The sequence below is a fragment of the Bos indicus x Bos taurus genome, chromosome 16 (genome assembly GCF_003369695.1).
Source record: "Bos indicus x Bos taurus breed Angus x Brahman F1 hybrid chromosome 16, Bos_hybrid_MaternalHap_v2.0, whole genome shotgun sequence".
NCBI lineage: Eukaryota > Metazoa > Chordata > Mammalia > Artiodactyla > Bovidae > Bos > Bos indicus x Bos taurus.
This window is the reverse complement of record NC_040091.1, coordinates 64,760,771-64,782,909: the sequence shown is the minus strand read 5'-3', so window position 1 is coordinate 64,782,909 and position 22,139 is coordinate 64,760,771. Positions and strand designations below refer to the sequence as shown.

Below are 22,139 nucleotides of genomic sequence, written 5' to 3'. Positions count from 1 at the left end.
CCATCATGGTCAGCTGAGCCCAGCTGACCTCCCAGCTGAATGCAACCGCGTGACTGAAAGTATTAGTTGCTCAGTCGTGTCTGACTCTTTGTGACCCCGTGGACTGTAGACCATCAGGCTCCTCTGTCCATGGCATTTCCCACGCAAGAATACTGGAGTGGGCAGCCACTCCCTTCTCCAGGGGATCTTCCCAACCCAGGGACTGAACCTGGGTCTTTTACATTGCAGGCAGATTCTTTACCATCTGGGCCACAAGGGAAGCATGACTGGAGCCCTGGCAGAAAGACAGCAGATGAATCCCAGCCATCCCACAGAATCCGGAGAAATAATAAATCAGTGCTGCTAAGTTTGGGATCCTTTGTGGGTGATAACAGATTAGTGAAACAATGGGTGACAAAAGATATCAAGTGGCTGAAAGTGAGTCCGATCCACCGTTCACCTGTGACCATTTGTGATTCTACTGGGATTTTGTAGACTTCTGCTTGCAAGCTAATCCAAGTGGAGAAACAGACAGGACCTTCTCTTGTCATATTCAGACTAGCATTCAGTAACATCTAGGTTACTGGTACTGATGTTCACTCTGGATTCTGACAATTCTACTCCCAGAATCCGGAAGGACTAGGAAAATTGTCTCCCTTGACTGGTACACAAAGCTCTCTCTCTCCCTGTATTCTTCCTTTATGTAACACCATGCCACAAACCTACAAATGTTGACATCAGAAAGAGTAATAAGATGATGAACGCTGGAGTGAATAAAACTTCCCTGTGAGTACTGGGGGATGAAGAGAAGCTGGCATAGACCTTAAATGCACTTGGTAGTGGTCTGTGTGGAGTCACACAGACAGCAATGTCTAGGCAGGCATGGGGTAGACTGAATTATTAGCCCCAATTCTTGACCCTTTTCTACAATCACACCCTTGCTATCAGTGTGCTATGGTCAGATGAACTTCTTTGCCCTCTATCTTTGAACCCTCTTATGTGACTCAATTTGGCTAATAAAATGTGGGTGCAAACAACAGTATGCCAAGTCCAAGTTCAAGCTTAAGAGGCATCATGTGTATTGTTTGCACTTTTACCCTTCTGAAAAAGAAGAGCATGTTCCCCTTGGCTCCTGGATCCCAGGAAGAAGTTGAGACATGGAACAGGGCCACTCCAGCTGACCAACTGCCTTGTGATCAAGAAAGATACGCTTATTGTTGAATGCCACTGAGATCCTGAGGCTGTCTATTACCCAGCAATAGTTGACTAATACAAGGCTTCTTTATTAGATGCCAACATTTGCAAACTACACACGAAACTTTAGAACAGAAAGTCTTCTTGGTTATAAAAATTGTAACCGTATTAGCAAAGAATGGTTAGATGGTTTCATTGCCAAGCAAAATAAAATACAATATATTAAGTATCAACAAATGAACTTACAAAACAGAAAGAGACAGGCTTAGAGAACAAACTTATGGCTGCTGGGAGGAAAGACAGGGATAAGGGATAGTTAGGGAGTTTGGGACTGACATGTACACAATGCTATATTTAAAATGGATAACCAACAATGACCTACTGTATAGCAAATGGAACTCTGCTCAATGTCATGTGGCAGCCTGGATGGGAGGGGAATTTGGGGGAGAATGGATACATATATATGTATGGCTGAGTCCTTTTACTGATCACCTGAAGCTACACGACCTTGTTTGTTAATTGGTTACACCCCAATACAAAATAAAAAGGTTTTATATATATACGCTGCTGCTGCTGCTAAGTCATTTCAGTCATGTCCAACTCTGTGTGACCCCACAGACAGCAGCCCACCAGGCTCCCCCGTCCCTGGGATTCTCCAGGCAAGAACACTGGAGTGGGTTGCCATTTCCTTCTCCAATGCATGAAAGTGAAAAGTGAAAGTGATGTCGCTCAGTCATGTCCGACTCTTAGTGACCTCATGGACTGCAGCCCACCAGGCTCCTCCATCCATGGGATTTTCCAGGCAAGAGTGCTGGAGTAGGGTACCGTTGCTTTCTCCGTTATATATATATATAGACTATCATTAAATTTTTGCTCTTACAAGTCTAAGATTATCTTTCTACAGGTTATGATTTAGTATTAAAAGTTCTCCATAATATAATCCTAACTTAGTTTTCTAACCAATTTCCTCTCGCTTATATTTTATATTCTATTCAAACTGTGTTACTTGGGGGGATGGGGGGAGGCTCAGGAGGGAGGGGATATATATACACACACATATGGCTGATTCACTTTGTTGTACAGCAGAAACAGACACAACTTTGTAAAGCAATTATACTTCATTTAAAAAAAAAAACTAGATTACTTGATTTTGTAATTTTTTTGGATTACTTGTAATTTGTGAATATGTCACATCACCTTTAGCCTTTCCTCATCCAGTTCCTTCCTACACCCTTTATCCAACAGATTTAGATTCTCCATCCTTTAAGGCCAATTTCAGCTGTCATCTCCGTAAGAAATCTGTTCTGATCCCATCTTTTAAGGTAGTCTCTCCATCCCTCTTACTTTTATCATGATATGTATGTCTTTTCCTCTTCTGGTATTTGGCTTATTCTGCCTCATAACACTTCCTCATCCTCTTATAATGTTCTAGACAGCAAGGCTTATCTCTGTATCCTCCATGGCATTTAGCAAAGGGTCTGATACATCATGTACCAGCTAGTCAATAATTTTTCACAGTAAAGAATGGAAGACGGATAGGAGGTAGCCACGACACTGAAAATGGTTCGTGGACTTTGGAGTCAGAGATATCTGATTGTATTACTTAGTAGCTGAGCAGCTTTGGACCGGTTAGTCTCACTGTGCTCCAGCTCCCAAATCTGTAAGATTGGGATGGCACAGACTCCACAGGATTGTTGTGAAAATTCAACATGAAACTGAATGCAAAGGCTTCTCACTGCCTGACGTATGGTGGAAGCTCCGTAAGTGGTAGCTCTAATCACAAAAACGACAATGACACAGAATCTCACAAAGAAGTTGGTTTAAACAAATCTCTGACATTCAACTACTTCCTCTTAAAAGTTCAATTTTGAGAGTGACAGTAATAACTCTAGATCCTATGAGCAGTTTTCCCAGAAGGTGTGGTTTCAAAGATCTGGATTCTAGTTTTATTAACTCATTATCGACCTGGAGATTTTTGCAGAAACTAACACTGCAGCTGGCAGTCTTTTTTGGGGGGGGGAGGGTGGGCCTGGTCGAAAGTTTTTCTAACTAACACTTTACAGGTTATTTCATTCAATAGTTAGAACTGACACACCTGTAAAGTCTACTAATTTTTGTGAAATGTTGTCTTCAATCTATTCTTCTGTAGAAGCAAAGGAACGTTCTCCAGCACCATGGGTTTCATTTTTCACTTTCTGTATCAGAATGAATCACTAAGTATTTTTTGTTGTTTTGTTGGTCTAATATTTATATCATTTGAATCAGAACCATATTCTGAAGAACTATGATCTTCTGAGACACTTAGTACATACGTCACTCAGATAATCGGAGAAAGTATCTGCATAAAATTCACCGAAAAAATCCTCTTTGCTCAAAATTTTTCAGTGTGTCATTTTTGAAAATATTCAGTTCAGTCGCTCAGTCGTGTCTGACTCTTTGCAACCCCACGAACCACAGCATGCCAGGCCTCCCTGTCCATCACCAACTCCCGGAGTTCACCCAAACCCATGTCCATCAGGTCGGTGATGACATCCAACCATCTCATCCTCTGTCGTACCCTTCTCCTCCTGCCTCAATCTTTCCCAGCATCAGGGTCTTTTTCAGTGAGTCAGCTCTTCACATCAGGTGGCCAAAGTATTGAAGTTTCAGCTTCAATATCAGTCCCTCCGATGAACAACCAGGACTGATCTCCCTCAGAATGGACTGGTTGGATCTCCTTGCAATCCAAGACACTCTTAAGAGTCTTCTCCAACACAACAGTTCAAAAGCATCAATTCTTCGGCGCTCAGCTTTCTTTATAGTCCAACTCTCACATCCAACATGACCACTGGAAAAACCATAGCCTTGACTAGATGGACCTTTGATGGCAAAGTAATGTCTCTGCTTTTTAATACGCTGTCATCACTTTCCTTCCAAGGAGTAAGTGTCTTTTAATTTCATGGCTGCAGTCACCATCCGAAGTGATTTTGGAGCCCCCAAAAATAAAGTCTGACACTGTTTCCACTGTTTCCCCATCTATTTGCCATGAAGTGATGGGACCAGATGCCATGATCTTCGTTTTCTGAATGTTGAGCTTTAGGCCAACTTTTTCACTCTCCTCTTTCACTTTCATCAAGAGGCTCTTTAGTTCTTCTTCACTTTCTGCCATAAGGGTGGTGTCATCTGCATATCTGAGGTTATTGATATTTCTCCCAGCAATCTTGATTCCAGCTTGTGCTTCTTCCAGCCCAGCATTTCTCATGATGTACTCTGCATATAAGTTAAATAAGCAGGGTGACAATATACAGCCTTGACAGACTCCTTTTCCTATTTGGAACCAGTCTGTTGTTCCATGTCCAGTTCTAACTGTTGCTTCCTGACCTGCATACAGGTTTCTCAAGAGGCAGGTCAGGTGGTCTGGTATTCCCATCTCTTTCAGAATTTTCCACAGTTTATTGTGATCCACATAGTCAAAGGCTTTGGCATAGTCAATAAAGCAGAAATACATGTTTTTCTGGAACTCTCTCGCTTTTTCGATGATCCAGCGGATGTTGGCAATTTGATCTCTGGTTCCTCTGCCTTTTCTAAAACCAGCTTAAACATCTGGAAGTTCACAGTTCACATATTACTGAAGCCTGGCTTGGAGAATTTTGAGCATTTACTTTACTAGCGTGTGAGATGAGTGCAATTGTGCAGTAGTTTGAGCATTCTTTGGCATTGCCTTTCTTTGGGATTGGAATGAAAACTGACCTTTTCCAGTTCTGTGGCCACTGCTGGGTTTTCCATATTTGCTGGCATATTGAGTGCAACACTTTCACAGCATCTTCTTTCAGGATTTGAAATAGCTCAACTGGAATTCCATCACCTCCACTAGCTTTGTTTGTAGTGATGCTTCCTAAGGCCCACTTGACTTCCCATTCCAGGATGTCTGTCTCTAGGTGAGTGATCACACCATCATGATTATCTGGGTCATGAAGATCTTTTTTGTACAGTTCTTCTGTGTATTCTTGCCACCTCTTCTTAATATCTTCTGCTTCTGTTAGGTCCCTACCATTTCTGTCCTTTATTGAGCCCATCTTTGCATGAAATGTTCCCTTGGTATCTCTAATTTTCTTGAAGAGATCTCTAGTCTTTCCTGTTTTATTGTTTTCCTCTGTTTCTTTGCACTGATCACTGAGGAAAGCTTTCTTATCTCTCCTTGCTATTCTTTGGAACTCTGCATTCAAATGGGTATATCTTTCCTTTTCTCCTTTGCTTTCACTTCCCTTCTTTTCACAGCTATTTGTAAGGCCTTCTCAGACAGCCATTTTGCTTTTTTGCATTTTTTTTTTTCTTGGGGATGGTCTTGATTCCTGTCTCCTGTATAATGTCACAAACTTCCATCCATAGTTCATCAGGCACTCTATCAAATCTAGTGAAAATTTTATGTTTATGATATACACAAGGTTGGAACAAAAACCTAACGGAGCAATATGTGAATGATAATGACAGTCAAGTTGTATAAAGAACCTTGATCAATTTTAAGCTCTAACAACTTTGCACAGTGATGTTTATTGTATTACCGTCTAAAAATGCAGTGATATGTCTCCGGTCAGTAATGTGCTAAGATGCTCATATATTACCTCACAGTTCTTGGTTCTGTAGGTAGGGCCCACTAGACGCAAGTTTGCTCCAGGCAACAAATACATCTCCTTGAAACAAACCAAAGGGAATCCTTCTTCCTCCGTATATAAGAGTCTACTTGTAATAGAGCATTATCCCTTCCGCAGTGTTCCCAATGCTTCCCCAGGGAACTGAAGCAGCCATTGCAACGGATCAAAGGCTAGAGACTAAAATGCCATAGAAGCTCTTGATAGAGACTGAATAGTGCAACTTGAGTTGTTTACATGTAAACATTGTTTCAATAAGATTCTTTAATGAATAAGAGATGAAGAAGTGCTCTTATGAATAAAAGTGCCATGCAAATGTTAATGGCAATTATTGTTATAGTAATTCAGCAAAAACGGTTTCATCTTCTCTGACTAACTGGAATCTGGTACAAACACATAGCTACTATTCATCGGGGGTAATCACTAATCTTGACAAACTCAAGATTAGGCAAACTCAAAACCTGTGAATGGCCAGACACGGAACACTGGCGAGTGAACTGGGGTTGCTGTGCATTAACAGGGAAAGCTTAGCAGTTTATTGGAGACATTGCCTGACTGAGTGGGGAATTTGTACCCCACCCCACCAACTGCTGCCTCAGGAAATGGAAAATCTGTGTTGCTAGATCTTCTCAAGAAATCTGGGGTTTTGTGTGGAACATCCTGATTTTTAAAAGTTGTCTTTCATTTTATTTTAAAAATTCTCTGGGGGCCAAAGAAAATCCAGATGTGGCCATGGGCTGGCACTTTGTGACCTTTGCATTGCACAGTCTCAACTCATTATGAATCATCAGAGATGGTTAAAAGATGATTTCTAAATTCACGGCAATTGTATTTTTGGATCCGAGGATTTGTAATTCACATAAACTTACAATAAACTCCAAGAAACACCACATTCCCTCAGTTATAAATCTTCAGCCTTGGACCTTCATGTTTCAGTCCCACAATTCTGGACCAGAACACCTGTGGCCACTGTCCGATGTACCTAAGTCCTATGAGTTCTGCAAAGCTTGATTTAAATGTGAGCTGTGTATAAAACCTCCATGGTCCTCCTCAAAGTCTTCCGGGTATAAATTATGATGAAACTGTCCAGTGTAAAAGATCTGCATCAATTTTTCTCATATCTCATCGGCCCTTTACCCGCTCCCCCTGTCAAATGGAACACCACCATGACACTGCAGTTACTCACTCCTGCGAACACGAAAGGCCTAGATCAAGGGGGCCAAGAATGAAGCTCAATGGCACTTACCGCCAAACACATCTCCGTTCTGGTAGTTCTTCCCTTTCTGGGCTTCCTCTTCGTTTTGAACAGTGGCAACATGCTTGGCGGAGGCACAGCCCATAGTCTCATTCGGTCAGCTTCCGCCGGGCTGAACTGCAAATCATCTCTACAGGCACGGGGACATGTTGTTTTTCTTTAGACGCAGGGAAAATCCACCTTCTTGCTGAGTCGGTCAAGATGGGTGCACCTGGAAGAAGACAGCGCCAGATCAGAATGCATAACACGAAGCCCGTGTCTTCGCGTCCCCAGTGTTTCTTGCCTCAGTCTACTGGATGGGGGTGCAACCAGGCACTGCAGACGAAACACAGCATGGTCATTCTCATCTCAACCTGCGCTAGGAAAGCAGGGTTGGAAGGCCTGTGCCCTGCACAACACGTGGCCGGACATTTTGAGGAGATAAAACATTTCTCTTTATTTATTCTGATAAATATTTGAGCGCTCCTGCTTGCCACATATAAACTTGAAAGGCCATCTAGGTTTGTTAACGTTCTGGAATCTCAGAAACCTTCAGAGGAAGGGCAGCACATGGATGGGACCCACTGAGTTCGGAAGGCTGGGAAGTCCTCCATCTTTCTCCTCTGGCCCTCTAGCCAGCAACTCCAGCAACTCCAGTTTCGCCTGGAGGGAGTGAGCTGGAACATAGGCTAGTTTATGCATTTCTGGTAGGTTCTAAAAAATGACTCAATATTTTATCAGAGGCGACACTGTTTGGGAAGGAAGGAGATGGGAGAGATGTACTGACATTTTTTAAATCTCATATACAATACAATGTATTAAGTACCATGATAAACATATCACAGGAATCTATGGCAATGCAGAATTCAAAAAAAAATAGATTAAATTGTGATCGGGCAAAAGCAGGAACTAAAAGAAGAAGTGATATTTTGTAGCGTCTTAAAGTTTGGTAGAAACTTGCCAGGCTTGAAAGGATAGTAGCATCATCCAAATGTAAAGAACTGCCTGAGCTAAGACACTGGAGTGTGGAAGAGCATGGTGTGTGTGTGTGTGTGTGTGTGTGTGTGTGCACACGCGTGCATGCACATGTGTGTTCAGAGGGGTCGAGTGGGGGTGGGGCAGGGAAGAGGACTGCACTGCTGAGGCTTGTGAAGGGCCTGGAGGAAGCCTTGCTAACTTTACCCAATTTAATAAAGATAAATATAAGATGTCGCAAGATAGAGGAAGTCCATTTGATCCAAATCTGAGAAGACTTTGAGAGATACTGAATTAGTAGCATTCAAATCCTTTCTGTCAACCTACTACAGTGTTTAAAGAAACAGTACTGAAATATGAGACAAGAAGAAGCGGAGACAGGACTCAGTTCCAAAACTCCTCTCCAAGCAGGCGGCTGCCAAGGGCTGTGGCTTTGCCCTACAGGGCAGCACTGTCTCAGGGTCCACCTCCCCCTCATTCTGCATCATCAGGTAAGGTGACAGGGTGGGTTCCCAGAATGAATTCCTTACTTCCCAAAGCGGAATGTGGGGAAACAACTTCACGCATACACAAGACAGCGACCTGAAGTGGAAAGGAAGCCTCCCGTCCTCTTCCAGTCTGTTGCCGCCTCCTCATAACAAAAGTGAAAACAGGAAGGAGAGTGGGAACCCTAGCGAAATCCTGAAGGACAACAGGAATTCAGAGACAGTTTGCAACCCTCCTCTCTGGGAGTCCCCTTGCTTTTCTTTTCCTCATTCCTATTTCGTGTGGACAGCTTCACAAGCTACCCAAGAAATTAATGTAAGAATCTAAGATGTGAATTATTCTTTGCTTCTCCCCAAAAGCATTGTGTGCTGTTTCTTCTGTTTTAAAAGCTGTGTTTGTTTGTAGCAACAAATCTTACTTGAATTTGAAAAGTTGAAGTCACATGAAAAATCACATTGCAGAGGGCAAACAAAAATAAAACATATTTTAAAACTTGTCAAAGGATTTCTCTGTTACTCAGGCGTGGAAGTGAGGGGCATGTTAACAAGCAGATTAGGTATGATTCTAATTAGACACTTAAAATTCAAGTGATGACTCGGGAAGTCTTCATTTAATTGTATTTTTTTTAAAAGCATGATCAATCAAAATGAGTTCTCTCCAAATCACAGTTAGGTGCAGATTTTGTTTCTGAAACACACACATTATGTATTTTATTACAGTAATTCAATTTTAAGAGTGAAGTTTTCCAATTTTACAACTTCATGAGGAATATATTTTAATATTTTGTCCATTTCAAAGGAGATAATTATGAAATTATCTGAGAGGCAGAAGATCCACAATTCTCAAAATGAACCATGGAGTACTGGGGAGTTTTTTTTTACTATGTCATCAGGACTCCGCACATAAACCATTGTGCATTCATTCATTCATTCAACAGATATTTACTGAAAAATACTAAGTGACAGACACGTTTTTGGAAGACCCTGTGTAGAGAAACATAAACAGGACCAGTCTCCTCCCTGTCCCTATAACATGAACACTCAGAGAAAGGAGATTATGAGAAAGACCAGTTTCACAATGTGGTACAGCAACTGCCAGTCAAATATAGGATGACCGGGGAATTCACCCCACAGGTACCTGATTCAGCCTTGAAATCATGAATGTCAAGAAAAGTTGGATTTGAGATCTGACCACAGCTGAATAAACATCACTAAACCACCCCCCTCCCCTACAAACTACATTTCTTTTATAGTCTGATGTAATGTCAAGGTTTCATGTCTACTGAAAATTCTCTTACTTATGTTAATCCAACTGCGACCTCAAATTGAGGAGACCTTCAGAAATGAACCCCTACCGACTGCCACCATCATCTGCTCAAAGTTTCCCTGGGGTTTCCCTTGTGGTCCAGGGGATGAGAATCCACCTGTGAATGCAGGAGACGTGGGTTCCATCCCTGGTCTGGGGAGATCCCATGGATTGTGAACAGCTAAGTCTGTGCCACAACTACTCAGCCTGTGCTCAAGAGCCAGGGAATTGCAACTCCTGAGGCCCACGCACCTGTGCCTGTGCTCGGTCACAAGAGAAGCTGTTGCAAAGAGAAGCCTGTGAACTGCAACTAGAGAGTAAAACTAGAGTCGCCCCCAGTCACCTGAACTACAGAAAACCTGAGGGCAGCAACCCAGACCCGCTGCGACCAAAACTAAAGAGATAAATAAATTTTTTTTTAATAAAAGAAAGCTACCCTTCAGTTTCTACTTACTACCTTTCACATAAATCCAAGCATATTTTTTTAATTTCCACTTTTCCATGAGTTTTCTTCAGCTTATCTCTCCCAGCTCCCACATCATCTACTCATTGATGCCCCTGAAACCACCCCACTTAGGGAAGGCTTAGGGTGCAAATGAGCATGGAGAGACCCGAGTACCGAGCAGACAGTCTCGTTCTCACATATTGTCATTAACAGCATGTTATTTATTTCTGAAGTCACAGATCACAGGCTGAGAATTAAACTGAAGCATTTCTTTGATGGGATCTTCTAATACCAAGTCTCACTGAGGATGATTTTTTAAAAACTAAATAATCTATATGTAAGATCATCAGTTCAGTCGTGTCCAGCTCTTTGCGACCCCATGGACTGCAGCACACCAGACTTCCCTGTCCATCACCAACTCCCAGAGCTTAGTCAAACTCATGTCCATTGAGTTGGTGATGCCATCCAACCATCTCATCCTCTATCGTCCCCTTCTCCTGCCTTTCAGGAGATGTAAGATCATCATGCAGCTCAAAAACATGGGGTCCAATTAATAGCCCACATGAGTGTGTGTTAGTTGCTCAGTTGTGACTGATTTTTTGCAACCCCATGGACCGTAGCCCATCAGGCTCCTCTGTCCATGGAATTCTTTAGGCAAAAACTTTGTGTATAAATCTCCCCAAGTGGCTGAATGGCTATATTATCGTATATCACGAAATTAGAAGCTGCAAATCCCTCTCCACAAGGTTACACACTAAATCAATACCACACCATCTTTTAACTTATTTTAATTTATTTTTGGCTGTGCTGGGTCTTCCTTGCTGCACTGGCTTTTCTCTAGTTGCGGTGAGCGGGGCTTTATTTTAGATGTGGTGGGAGGGCTTCTCACTGTGGTGGCTTTCCTTATTTCGGAGCACGGGCTCTAGAGCTTGTGAGCTTCAGTAGTGGTGGCACCTGGGTGCAGCAACTGTGGTTTGTAGGCTCCAGAGAACAGGCTCAATAGTTGTGGCTCATGGGCTTAGTTGCTCCTTGGCATGTGGGATCTTCCCGGACCAGGGATTGAACCTGTGTCTCCTGCTTTGGCAAGCGGATTCTTGACCACTGAGCCACCACGGAAGCCCTCTCGCCAACTTTACAGGATATTTTTCATGCTTTGATACAATTTGTAAATCCAATTCAAAAATTTTCAAAAGAACTCACAAATCTGTAATCATGCATGTTTATCCCTCCCCTCCTTACACTATGCCTCAAGGCTCCTCAGGTACTATTGTAGATATCCACATGGGAATTATTGTTCCAGGACACTTCACATTGTAACATGAAGAGGTTCTTTCCTGTACCTAAGTCCTTACTTTTTTATGTGATACATTTGCACTTTTATAAGAAAAGATTATGGATTTATGATGACTTTTTTCTTTTTTTCAATGCAGATGATCTCTCTCTTTTTTTTTTTAATTTTTCCAGCTTTATGGAAGAACAATTAACAAAACTAAAATTTACTGAAAGCATTCAAGGGAATACTTCAATATACTATATTTGTGAAGGGATTCCCACCAAGTTAATTAACATATTTATCACTTCATATATTTACTCTTTTAAAATGAGAACACAGTTCTACTCTCTCAGCAACTTCCAATCATACAATATGGTGTCATTAACTATAGTCACCATGTGATACCCTAGACCTTATTCATCTACGACTAAAAGTTTGTACACTTTTATCAGTCTCAACTTATTTCTCCCAGCCTCTGGCAACCACAATTTTACCCTCCATTTGTATGAGTTTGACTTTTTAAATTTTAAGATTCTACGCAGGCTTCCCTGGCTCAGTGGTAAAGAATCTGCCTGCCAATGCAGGAGACAGAGGTTCAATCCCTGGTCTGGGAAGATCCCAGATGCCGCGGAGCAACTAAGCCTGTGCACCACAACTATTGAGACTGTGCTCTGGAGCTTGGGAGCCACAACCACGGAAGCCCGCACTCCCCAGAGCTCATGCTCTGCAACAAGAGAAGCCACCACAGTAAGGAGCCTGCACAGTGCAAGAAAGAGCGGCCCCCGCTCACCACAACTCGAGAAGAACCTGCACAGCAAGGAGGATCCAGCACAGCCAAAATAAATAGATTAAAAGGGAAAAAAAAAGATCCTGCGCAAAAGTAATACCATGCAGTATCTGTCTTTCTCTGTCTGGCTTACTTCACTTAGCGTAATTTCTTCCAGGTTCATCCATATAGTTGCAACTGGTAGGATTTCCTTCATAATCGGGCTGAATCATATTCCTCTGTGTGAGTGTGTGTGTGTGACATTTTCTTGATTCATTCACTGAAGGACACTTAGGTTGCTTCCACACCTTGACTATTGTGAATAATGCTGCAATAAATGGAAGTGCAGATATCCCTTCAAGATAATAATTACATATTTGTGGATGGCTTTTTCCTTTACCTTAACTTTATGAACTGGAATCATAACTTTGTCAGAAAAAAAAACCTACTTCCATAAAATTGGGAAGGAATAAAATATGCAAAATCTGTTTTAAGAAAAATCAGAGAAATATCTGACCTTTTTTTAAACAAAGGTTATGCAAAATATTTCTGCTTACATAATATTATGGATAATTTCACATTTCACCAATTAATCATGGATTTTTTCATTTTGGATGGAAAAGTCAAAAATACTGTAGACAGTTCTCTTGTTAAAAGAGATACTTCTAAAAAATGAATTAAAAATTATAAACTCCATAAAGAAACCCTAGGCCAGAAAGAACGTGAAGGCACCACATGGAGCTTGGAGAACTGGAGAAAAATTGAATTCTGATTGCAATGGGCACACAGAGAGCTATGAAGTCAGCAGTTAAGAAAAAGATAATAGGCACATTATTAATAGATCAGGAGCAAAGTGTCCCCCCTTTCTTCCTTTGATTAAAAAGGGAAATCAAGACAAGGCAACATCTAAAAACTCCTTTCTTTTATTGAAGAAAGAGCCAACATCCAAGCTCCACAAAGAAAAAAATATATATATAAATAACTAATCAGTCTGCGTGCCCATCTGTTCTGCTTCGCTGTAATGAGTGTTAATACAGCAGCCCACTGGGGGGAAGAAGAAAGACTGCTAAAAGGGATTTCTCATTTTGAAGCTCTGGTATCCTTGGGCTACTGTTAACACCATTTCACATTTCATTGTGCATGTTAAAGATAATACACAAAGAGATGCCACATGTGACATGTGGATAGTCTGGAAAAGTCAAACCTCCCTATTGCCCAGGATTTGCTGGCATCACAAAAGATATTCATTCCTCGCCTCACACTCATTTGGTGACATGGCAATTGACAACATGCTGTTAATGCCAAAGAAATAGGAATATCTGCTTCTTCTTTCTCTACGGGAAAACTCTCACTTTTTCAAATAATAATTGTACAGAGATATCTCTCAGAAACATAACAATAGTAAGTCCTATACATTTCTGATGGATTTCTGCAGTGGGGGATTGCGACAAGGAGGCAAGGTGACAAGTGGAAAGAGAATTAGAGGGGGAGTGAGGATGCTGAGCTCTGGTCTCAGGCATCACACACCTCTCTCGGTACCAAGGCTGGGCTTCCTCTCTCTGAGCCTTTTCCTTTGATTCTACGATCTACCTGAACATAAATCCAAATGATGCTGAAGAATGAAATTACCACTTGTAAAAAGGCCATTTCTTACCTAGACTCAATTTATTTACAAACTTTGTTTCAACATTTACCCAGTTAAGATATACTTGCAATTTTTTTCCCCAAAATATTTCAGGAAGCCCTTTGAAGTCTAAAGATTATTGCCAATTATGTTTTGGCCCAAGGGTGTTGATTTCAATTACATATCCAGTGAAAAAATGAACAAGGCTTGGCCATCTTATTTTCTCTTTTCTATTCTGCCTTTCATAGACAAAAATATATTTTTTAAAATGTTTCTTACAGAGAGTTGGATGGGAAAAGCTTGTGGTAAAACTGTTCTTCAGCTAAGGATTTTAGAGTTTGGTGTCTTTACCCTGTAGCCAAAAACTCTATTCCTGTATTGACTACATGTGTTCACACAAGTTCATGCATGGCTGACACTATTTCTGGGAAGGCAAGAGAGGAAAACACCTGATCCCGATAAAGACTCGGCATCCACACCAGGGTGAAGCTATGCAGAAGAATCACTCTGTTCCTCGATTTGTTCCTCTGTGATCAAGGCCAATGGCAGATACTCCTGGACTCTGAAGTCTACCTTTTCCCCTTCTTTGTTCACGTATGCTCAGTTGTGTCTGACCCTTTGCAACCCCATGGATTGCAGCCCATCCGGCTCCTCTCTTCATGGAATTTTCCAGGCAAGAATACTAAAGCAGCGTTGCCATTTTCTACACCAAGGGATCTTCCCAACCCAGGGATTGAACCCATGTCTCTTGAGTTTCCTGAATTGGCCGGCAGATTCTTTACCACTGCACCACCTGGGAAAAGCCCTTTCCCACTTTCAAGACTTGGAATATCAAAGGGATTTCCAGGAAGTTGCCAACCTGTGTCAGTGAGGAACCTTCTATGCCCAGACACCCATGACTGGCATCTTTTGCCAGCTGTGCTACCTGGTTCATCATGTCACCTGGGACAGATCTATGTGGCTTCCTTACCAGTATCCTAATAATAACAGCTGTTCTCCCTCTTTTACGGGTTTTTTGGAAACCTAGGTAGATTGTGACATGCTTTGCAAGGCTCTTATAAATGCAAGGTAATCTTTTGTTGCGTGCACTCTGCTCTGCCACGTGCCTGCCATTACTTATCAGCCTCATGGCTTTTCAGGAGCCTTGGGTGCAGTCAGTTTGCCCAGAGGGATCCCCATATGTGGCCCTGGAGAAAATGAGAGAAAAACAGATGGAAAGGAAAGAATAAAGATCAAAAAAATGACTAGAACATGTAAGTTCTAAGTACGAAGTACTAAAGGGGCAAATCTGATTTTAATCTAAGCACAAAAAATCACGATTCTTCCCAAATAGCCAGTGAAGGATGAACTGGGTGACCTGTGTGTTGAGACATATTGTAGAAGAACAGACATGATTCCTGCCTTTGAAGGGCTAGCATTCAGACAGGGCTAACGGACCATAAACATAATAAAGTAAAAGAAAATTCCAACTCCTAATGTACACTACAGGGGAAGAAATGATGGGAGATGTTCTCTGAAGTCACCGCATATTTCAAGCTAATTACGTTAGTGCTTGTCTCAGCTATTTATCTATTTTTGGCTGCGCTGGGCCTTTGCTACTGTGTGTGGGCTTTCTCCAGTGGCAGCCGGCAGGGGCTACTCTCTAGCCGTGGAGTGCGGGCTGCTCACAGCCGCGGCTTCTCTTGTGGAGCAAGGGCTCTAGGCCCCGTGGGCTTGGTAGCTGTGGCTCCCTCAAGCTTAGCTGCACTCCAGCATGTGGGATCTTCCCAGGCTAGGGATTGAACCCGGGGTCTCCTGGACCACCAGGGAAGTTCTCAGCTTTGTTTAATGCAACAAGAGATGTAGAAACACCCAGCATAACGTGCTACCCTTAGCAGACCCTGGGTGAGAGACCCTCATTTACTGACGAAGAAGACAGTTAAACACATGTTGTGAGCTGCTGATCCTTTAACACCATAAACTACAACAGAACTGCAGCTGGATTGTGTGATAGTCGCTCAGTCGTGTCCTCTTTGTGATGCCATGGACTGCAGCCCGCCAGGCTCCTTTGTCCATGGAATTCTCCAGGCAAGAATACTGGAGTGGGTTGCTGTTCCCCTCTCCACGGGATCTTCCCGGCCTAGGGATTGAACCTGGGTCTCCCACACTGTAAGCAGGTTCTTTACCAGCTGAGCCACCAGGGAAGCATTCCTTGGAAATCTGAGTCTTACTTCTGTGGTGCTGAAGACAAGAGTTGAATGCCACTGTTCTTTGATGCACACACTGGGAAAGCACATGGGATGTTTTCCTCACTGAATTACAAAGACAACTTTTATACAAGGCTACTGTGTTCCACCGGAGAAGGCAATGGCACCCCACTCCAGTACTCTTGCCTGGAAAATCCCATGGATGGAGGAGCCTGGTAGGCTGCAGTCCATGGGGTCGCCAAGAGTCGGATACGACTGAGCGACTTCCTTTTCACTTTTCTTTTTCATGCATTGGAGAAGGAAATGGCAACCCACTCCAGTGTTCTTGCCTGGAGAATCCCAGGGTCAGGGGACCCTGGTGGGCTGCCGTCTATGGGGTCGCACAGAGTCAGACACAACTGAAGCGACTTAGCAGCAGCAGCAGTGTGTTCCACATTTCTCATTCAATTTAATCTCTAAACTTCAGCCTTAAACAGATTACTGTGGTAGATAAAAAAGAAATACGACCAACCAACACATAAGATATGAATTATCTACACTAACCATCAGGAGAAAATGTGAGAATCCTTTAAAAATAAAAAAGCCAGCTGATATTTCACTTGTGGATTTTGGTTCTAATATTTGAGTATGTGTATGTTTCATATCCTCAGAACTATAAAAACTTTCAGCAATGTAGTGTAGCAATACTTTGATAAGATCTGAATGCTAGAAATGGAAAAAGTATTTCTCTCAAAATCTAAAGGCACATTCCTCTTTCCTCCCACAGCAACCTCTTTCCTTTTCCCTCCCTGCCACAATAAGTGAACCCATCTATCAGAGACCACTATAAACTCTGGCCTAAGATCTCTTTCCTTGTGCTTTGCCTCAGGCCACACAATCCTAGGTCTGAGGAGAAGCCAGCAATGATCTAGTGATTGAGTAAATCCATCACTTTCCTGCTGGGCAGACGGCTATTCACTGAAATGAGTGTCCCTAAGAGAAAGCTTTGGCTGCCTGCTAGAACCTTCAAGTTCTATCCAGAACAGCTCCATTTCTGGAAATGCCCTGAAAACCTAGAGAAGGCAAATAGATAAAAACTCTTTGTTGGTGAAGGGCTCAATTTCTCTCTTACACATACAGAATAAAAATTCTGATGATGCAAAGATCACCTCTGGTGATCTTGTCATTTTGTAAAGGAAAGGAGTTGGGTGGCTTTGGGCAAGTTATTGACTTCAGAGGGCCTTGAGATCTCATTTATGGGATGGATAAGACCACATGAATTTTGAGGGAGTAGATGAGACGATATACGTAACCAGCATAGCACAGCACCTGGCAGTCAGCAAGTCATCATTACGTGACGTTACTGCCACTCTCACGACCATCATCACGGCTGTGACGGTGACGAACTTTGCGAAGAAAGGGGCAGGGGCAAAAGAGACCAGAAAGAAGGGACAGAAGAGGGATGAGAGGTCGACTGTGGCAGCTTAGCTCTTCTTAGGAACAAAACCAAAGCAGGCAGACGGAATGCAGATGGAGACCAAGAGACAGCAGCTCTGCAGCAGGAGAGACTCATGGCCTCACTGCAGCAGTGCCCGCGTCTCTGCAGCGCTGGGGGTGGGCAGGCCAGCCCCCGTGGGGACGTCCCAGGGCTCTGAAGGCAGAGGCCGCTGTGTGCGGACAAGCTGAAGGTCAGTGAGTTTGGTCACAGCTGGATGACTGCCGCTCACATCTTCCCCTCTTACATGTTTATGTGCCTCTCTCCTTTACCAGACAGGCTTCCAAGGTCACGCCCATGTCCTAATTATTCCTCTCTATATTCCTTCCAGCACAGGTCAGGTACACAGTAGGATGCAATAGATGCTGAGCAGATGAATTCTCTTGGAAACTTCTTTTCACAAAGAGACATGGGGGACTTTTAAGGGAGGGAGCTCTCCTCCACCCCACGTCCTAGGTCACCTGCATGGACAGTGACCTCTTTAGCATACATCGCCAATAGCTACAGTTAAAAGTGTTCATCTGAGCTATTATAGGCCACTTAAAATTATGTTCAGTATCTGATCCCTAAAAAGACAGAGAGTTATATGTAACACTTACTAGTAGAATGGAATTCTGGAAGCATTTGGCATTTGTATAGTTGTCCCTGGGCTTTGCTGGTAGCCCAGCCGGTAAAGACTCCTTCTGCAAAGCAGGAGACCTCAGTTCGATTCCTGGGTTGGGAGGAGGGCATGGCAACCCACTCCAGTATTCTTGTCTGGAGAATCCCCAAGGACAGAGGGGCCTGGTGGGCTATAGTCCATGGGGTTGCAAAGAGTCAGACATGACTGAGTGACTAAGCACTCACACCCACAGTTGTCCCTAATCTGTCCCAGAAAATTGGGCCGCTTATTTATTTCAACAATCTTTTTTTTTTTTTTTTTTGGTAACTTGTTTAGTTCTCAACATTTCACTAGGGACCGGAGATTCCAAAATGGATAAGTCAGCCAGACCTTGATGTGCATTTCCTGACTGTCAATTAGAATCCAAAGATGTTGAGCAGCGCTTCTAAAACTCAACCATCTGAAAAATCAAAGGTTTGTTTTTGCTTTTGCTGTAATTTAAATCTCTGCTGAGTTTTTCATGACAAAGAACTATTTACGGAAGATGTTCTCAGAGGGCCAAACAAATTGAAAGTATAAATACCATTTCAGGAAGCACAAATCAATGCCCCTCTAACCTACTGAGTTAACAAACAAACAAACAACAACAAAAAAACAAAAGCACTTCAGTTCTCATGCTGCTCTCAAGAAAGGCACAAGACGTTGGGAACTTCATCGATTGTGTAGAGCTTGGCCAAAAATTACATTCCGCGTGATCATCTACTTAAAACAAAAGGTAAGAAGCTGAGAGAAGAGACCCAGGAGGACAATGTCATGGGAGAAATAGCCACTGCTCCCTGATGTACCAGCGGATGCTATTCTCTGGCTCCTGACTCTGCACTGGGGGGTCTACCCATGCACCTACCATCATTTCAGTGGTGTTTAGTGGGGTTTGAGACACAAACACGTAAAGAGAGGACAAGGAGCTCTTCCCTACCCTTGACGCTCATCTTCAGTCACTGAAACGTTCCTTAATAAAGGAACATCTAGGGTTACAGGTTACAAGCTATGATGACCTTGCAAATGGTACCAAAATTTGCAGTCTACTCTAAAAATTATTTGAAATCAGCCCATTTGTAGTAGCATAATTAGTGAACACAATGTTCCTTCCCACTTATCTAGAAAAATGAACTTAAAAAAAGACACCAGAGCTACAAGCTCAGTAGGACCAGACAACACTGCTGCTGCTAAGTCGCTTCAGTCCTGTCCAACTCTGTGCAACCCCATAGACGGCAGCCCACCAGGCTCCCCCATCCCTGGGATTCTCCAGGCAAGAACACTGGAGTGGGTTGCCATTTCCTTCTCCAATGCATGAAAGTGAAAAGTGAAAGTGAAGTCGCTCAGTCATGTCCGACTCTTAGTGACCCCAAGGACTGCAGCCTACCAGGCTCCTCCACCCATGGGATTTTCCAGGCAAGAGTACTGGAGTGGGGTGCCATTGCCTTCTCCACCAGACAACACAGGAGCCACCAAACTGGGGCCTGCCCACAGGAGACCAAGGCTCAGCATCCAGTTGCCCCAGCTAGCACCTCTGGGCACTAACGTTCTCTAGAGATCCACCTTCGGTTCCAGCCTGACACATGAAGGTTTCAAGTCTTCACCTGAATAAAGAACTAAATGGATGGCTTGATGATAAACTCTTCTACTGGAGAGAGATATGGCAGAAATACTACATTTAGAACCTGACCACATTCTATTCTAACAAGGCCTTTACTCAGCTGTCATCTCTAGGGATGGTCAGGCTGGGATCTCTAGAGGGGTCCATGCTGAGGGCGCTTTGGTCCTGGATATGACAAAGGCATATCTGGTAGGCTGCTTGATATCCCTGTGTCGGCGGAGATGTCACCCCTACATCACCTATATTACATCACTGCCATTACCACCCCAGGAATGGTACAACAAAAATGTGTGTGCACGCTAAGCTGCTTCAGTGGTGTCCAACTCCTTGGGACCCTATGGACTGTAGCCCGCCAGGCTCCTGTGTCCATGGGATTCTCCAGGCAAAAATACTGGTGTGTAAGACATCAATTTTCTCATTCCAAGATCTCCCTGAAAATTATAAAGAATTTTTAGAATTCAAACTTAAATTTGTATTTGGAAACCATGTTCTGGACTCAGCTTTTCACTATTCATCAGCATTTTCTAGGCCATAGTTTTTGTTTGTGTCTTTGCTGCTCAAGGGCTTCCCTTGTGGCTCATTTGGTAAAGAATCTGCCTGCAATGAGGGAGACCTGGGTTTGATCTCTGGGTTGGAAAGATCCCCTGGAGGAGGGAAAGGCTACCCACTCCACTTCTGGCCTAGAGAATCCCATGGACTGTATAGTCCATGGGGTCACAAGGAGTCGGACATGACTGAGCGATTTGCACTTCACCTTACTTGCTGTTCTGAGGAAGGAAACATTTAAAAAGCCATGTCCAATGGACATTAGGATGGTCTTATTGGCAGTTTTAAAAACATGAGAACATGATTAAAAATTTTAGTAAAAAAAAATTGTACTTCTCATAAGTTAGTAATTATCCATTAATTAGTTTTCTACGATAAAGACAAATTAAGATTCTTAGCGTATTGATTCCATCGAGTCCTTCCCCTGGCCCCAAACCCTCCAAGACTCATTAATGCCTCTGGGGTAAAGCCTGAGATACCCGGACTTTCAAGCTAGATACTGAGGTCAAGGTTCTGAACTTTGCAGATGAGAAGACTGAAGACTGGGAGTTTAGGTGACTAAGTCAGGGTCCCTTAGGACCCAGAGGCATTGACTCACTGTTTCCTCTTCCTATTGCTCCAAGGTAACATCCTCTTCATCACTTCAGGTGGGTCTCATAGACCACCCTTCTCCTTCAATACTCTGCTCACAAGCCCACCTCTCTACTTCTGCTTCAGCCTTTACTTTTCCAGGAAGAAGCTTCATACCATTTCACACTTTCCATCAATTTTCTCTTTCCTAAACTCTTACTCGTAGAGTCAACTACTCCGCATTTCTTAGGCCTCTCTCTCTAAATAGACACTAAGTGCTTTGAGGCAGAAACCACCTTCTGTATTTGTCTCCTCTGTTATATCGAAAGCCTGGCTAGACACAGAGTAGGAACTCAATAAACCCTCTTCAAAACAGTGACCAGAAGGCTGGCCTTGTCACCCCATCTCTGTGCTGGCTATCCTCTGCCTAGAAGGTTCTCTCTCCTCATCTTTGCCTGGCTAAACTCTGGTTTGCATGAGCTGTCACTGCCCAAAGGTCTCAGAAGACCCGAGAGCCCCCTTCATAGCTGTCATAAAGGGCAGAATAGTCTTAATTCCTAACTGTCTGTCTATTGGTCCCATAAGTCTAGAGCATAAACTCCATGGGGGATACAGATGATGTGTTTCTTGCTTCCTACTGTATCCCTAGCTTCCAACAGTGCTTAGCTGAGGATATGTGCTCAGGCAATAAATAAGGAATGGAGTTGTCCTCCAGAAGAAAGTTTGAACTCCTCATGGAAATCAAGGCTTTCCGTCCACATCTCCAATTTCATCCAACTTCCTCCAGGCATATCGCTCTAGCCAGTCTAGTCTCTAGCTACTAACCCCTGAACATATTTTCATATTCTAACCCGAAATGCCTCTGCTCATAGTCTCACCTTAGATAGAAAGCCCTCCTGTTATTCATCTCCGCCTGTTATTCAAATTCTACCCATCCTTCAAGGTCCAGAACAAGCCTTATCACCTCTAAGAAACCTTGCTCCAGGCCACACAGATCTTCTGCTCTAAATTCATCAGCAAGTATCCACATGGCCTATTCATCACCCGTCTATGTTCCTATGAGTCCACACTTATCTTTCCATCTTAGTGTAACTGGGCCTCTGGGATCCCCTTTCTTCTGAAGTCAGCACTTACCTCTCCTCTTAAGACATAATTACACACATGGTCTTAGATCATCTCCTGCGCTGCTGTTTTAA

General features: G+C 43.1%; 1 protein-coding gene across 3 annotated transcripts in view; it reads right to left on the bottom strand.

Moving 5' to 3' along the window:
• Nucleotides 1-22,139, bottom strand: part of C16H1orf21 (chromosome 16 C1orf21 homolog) — a 253,424-nt gene that overhangs the window by 155,775 nt on the left and 75,510 nt on the right. For 2 of the 3 annotated variants that reach the window (XM_027565559.1, XM_027565560.1), the window contains exon 2: nucleotides 7,048-7,267. In XM_027565559.1, the coding sequence (XP_027421360.1) occupies nucleotides 7,048-7,141 (94 nt within the window). In that variant the 5' untranslated portion in view covers nucleotides 7,142-7,267. Of the gene's footprint in view, nucleotides 1-7,047; nucleotides 7,268-22,139 lie in introns of those variants that run through there. The other variant, XM_027565558.1, reaches the window with a different exon arrangement.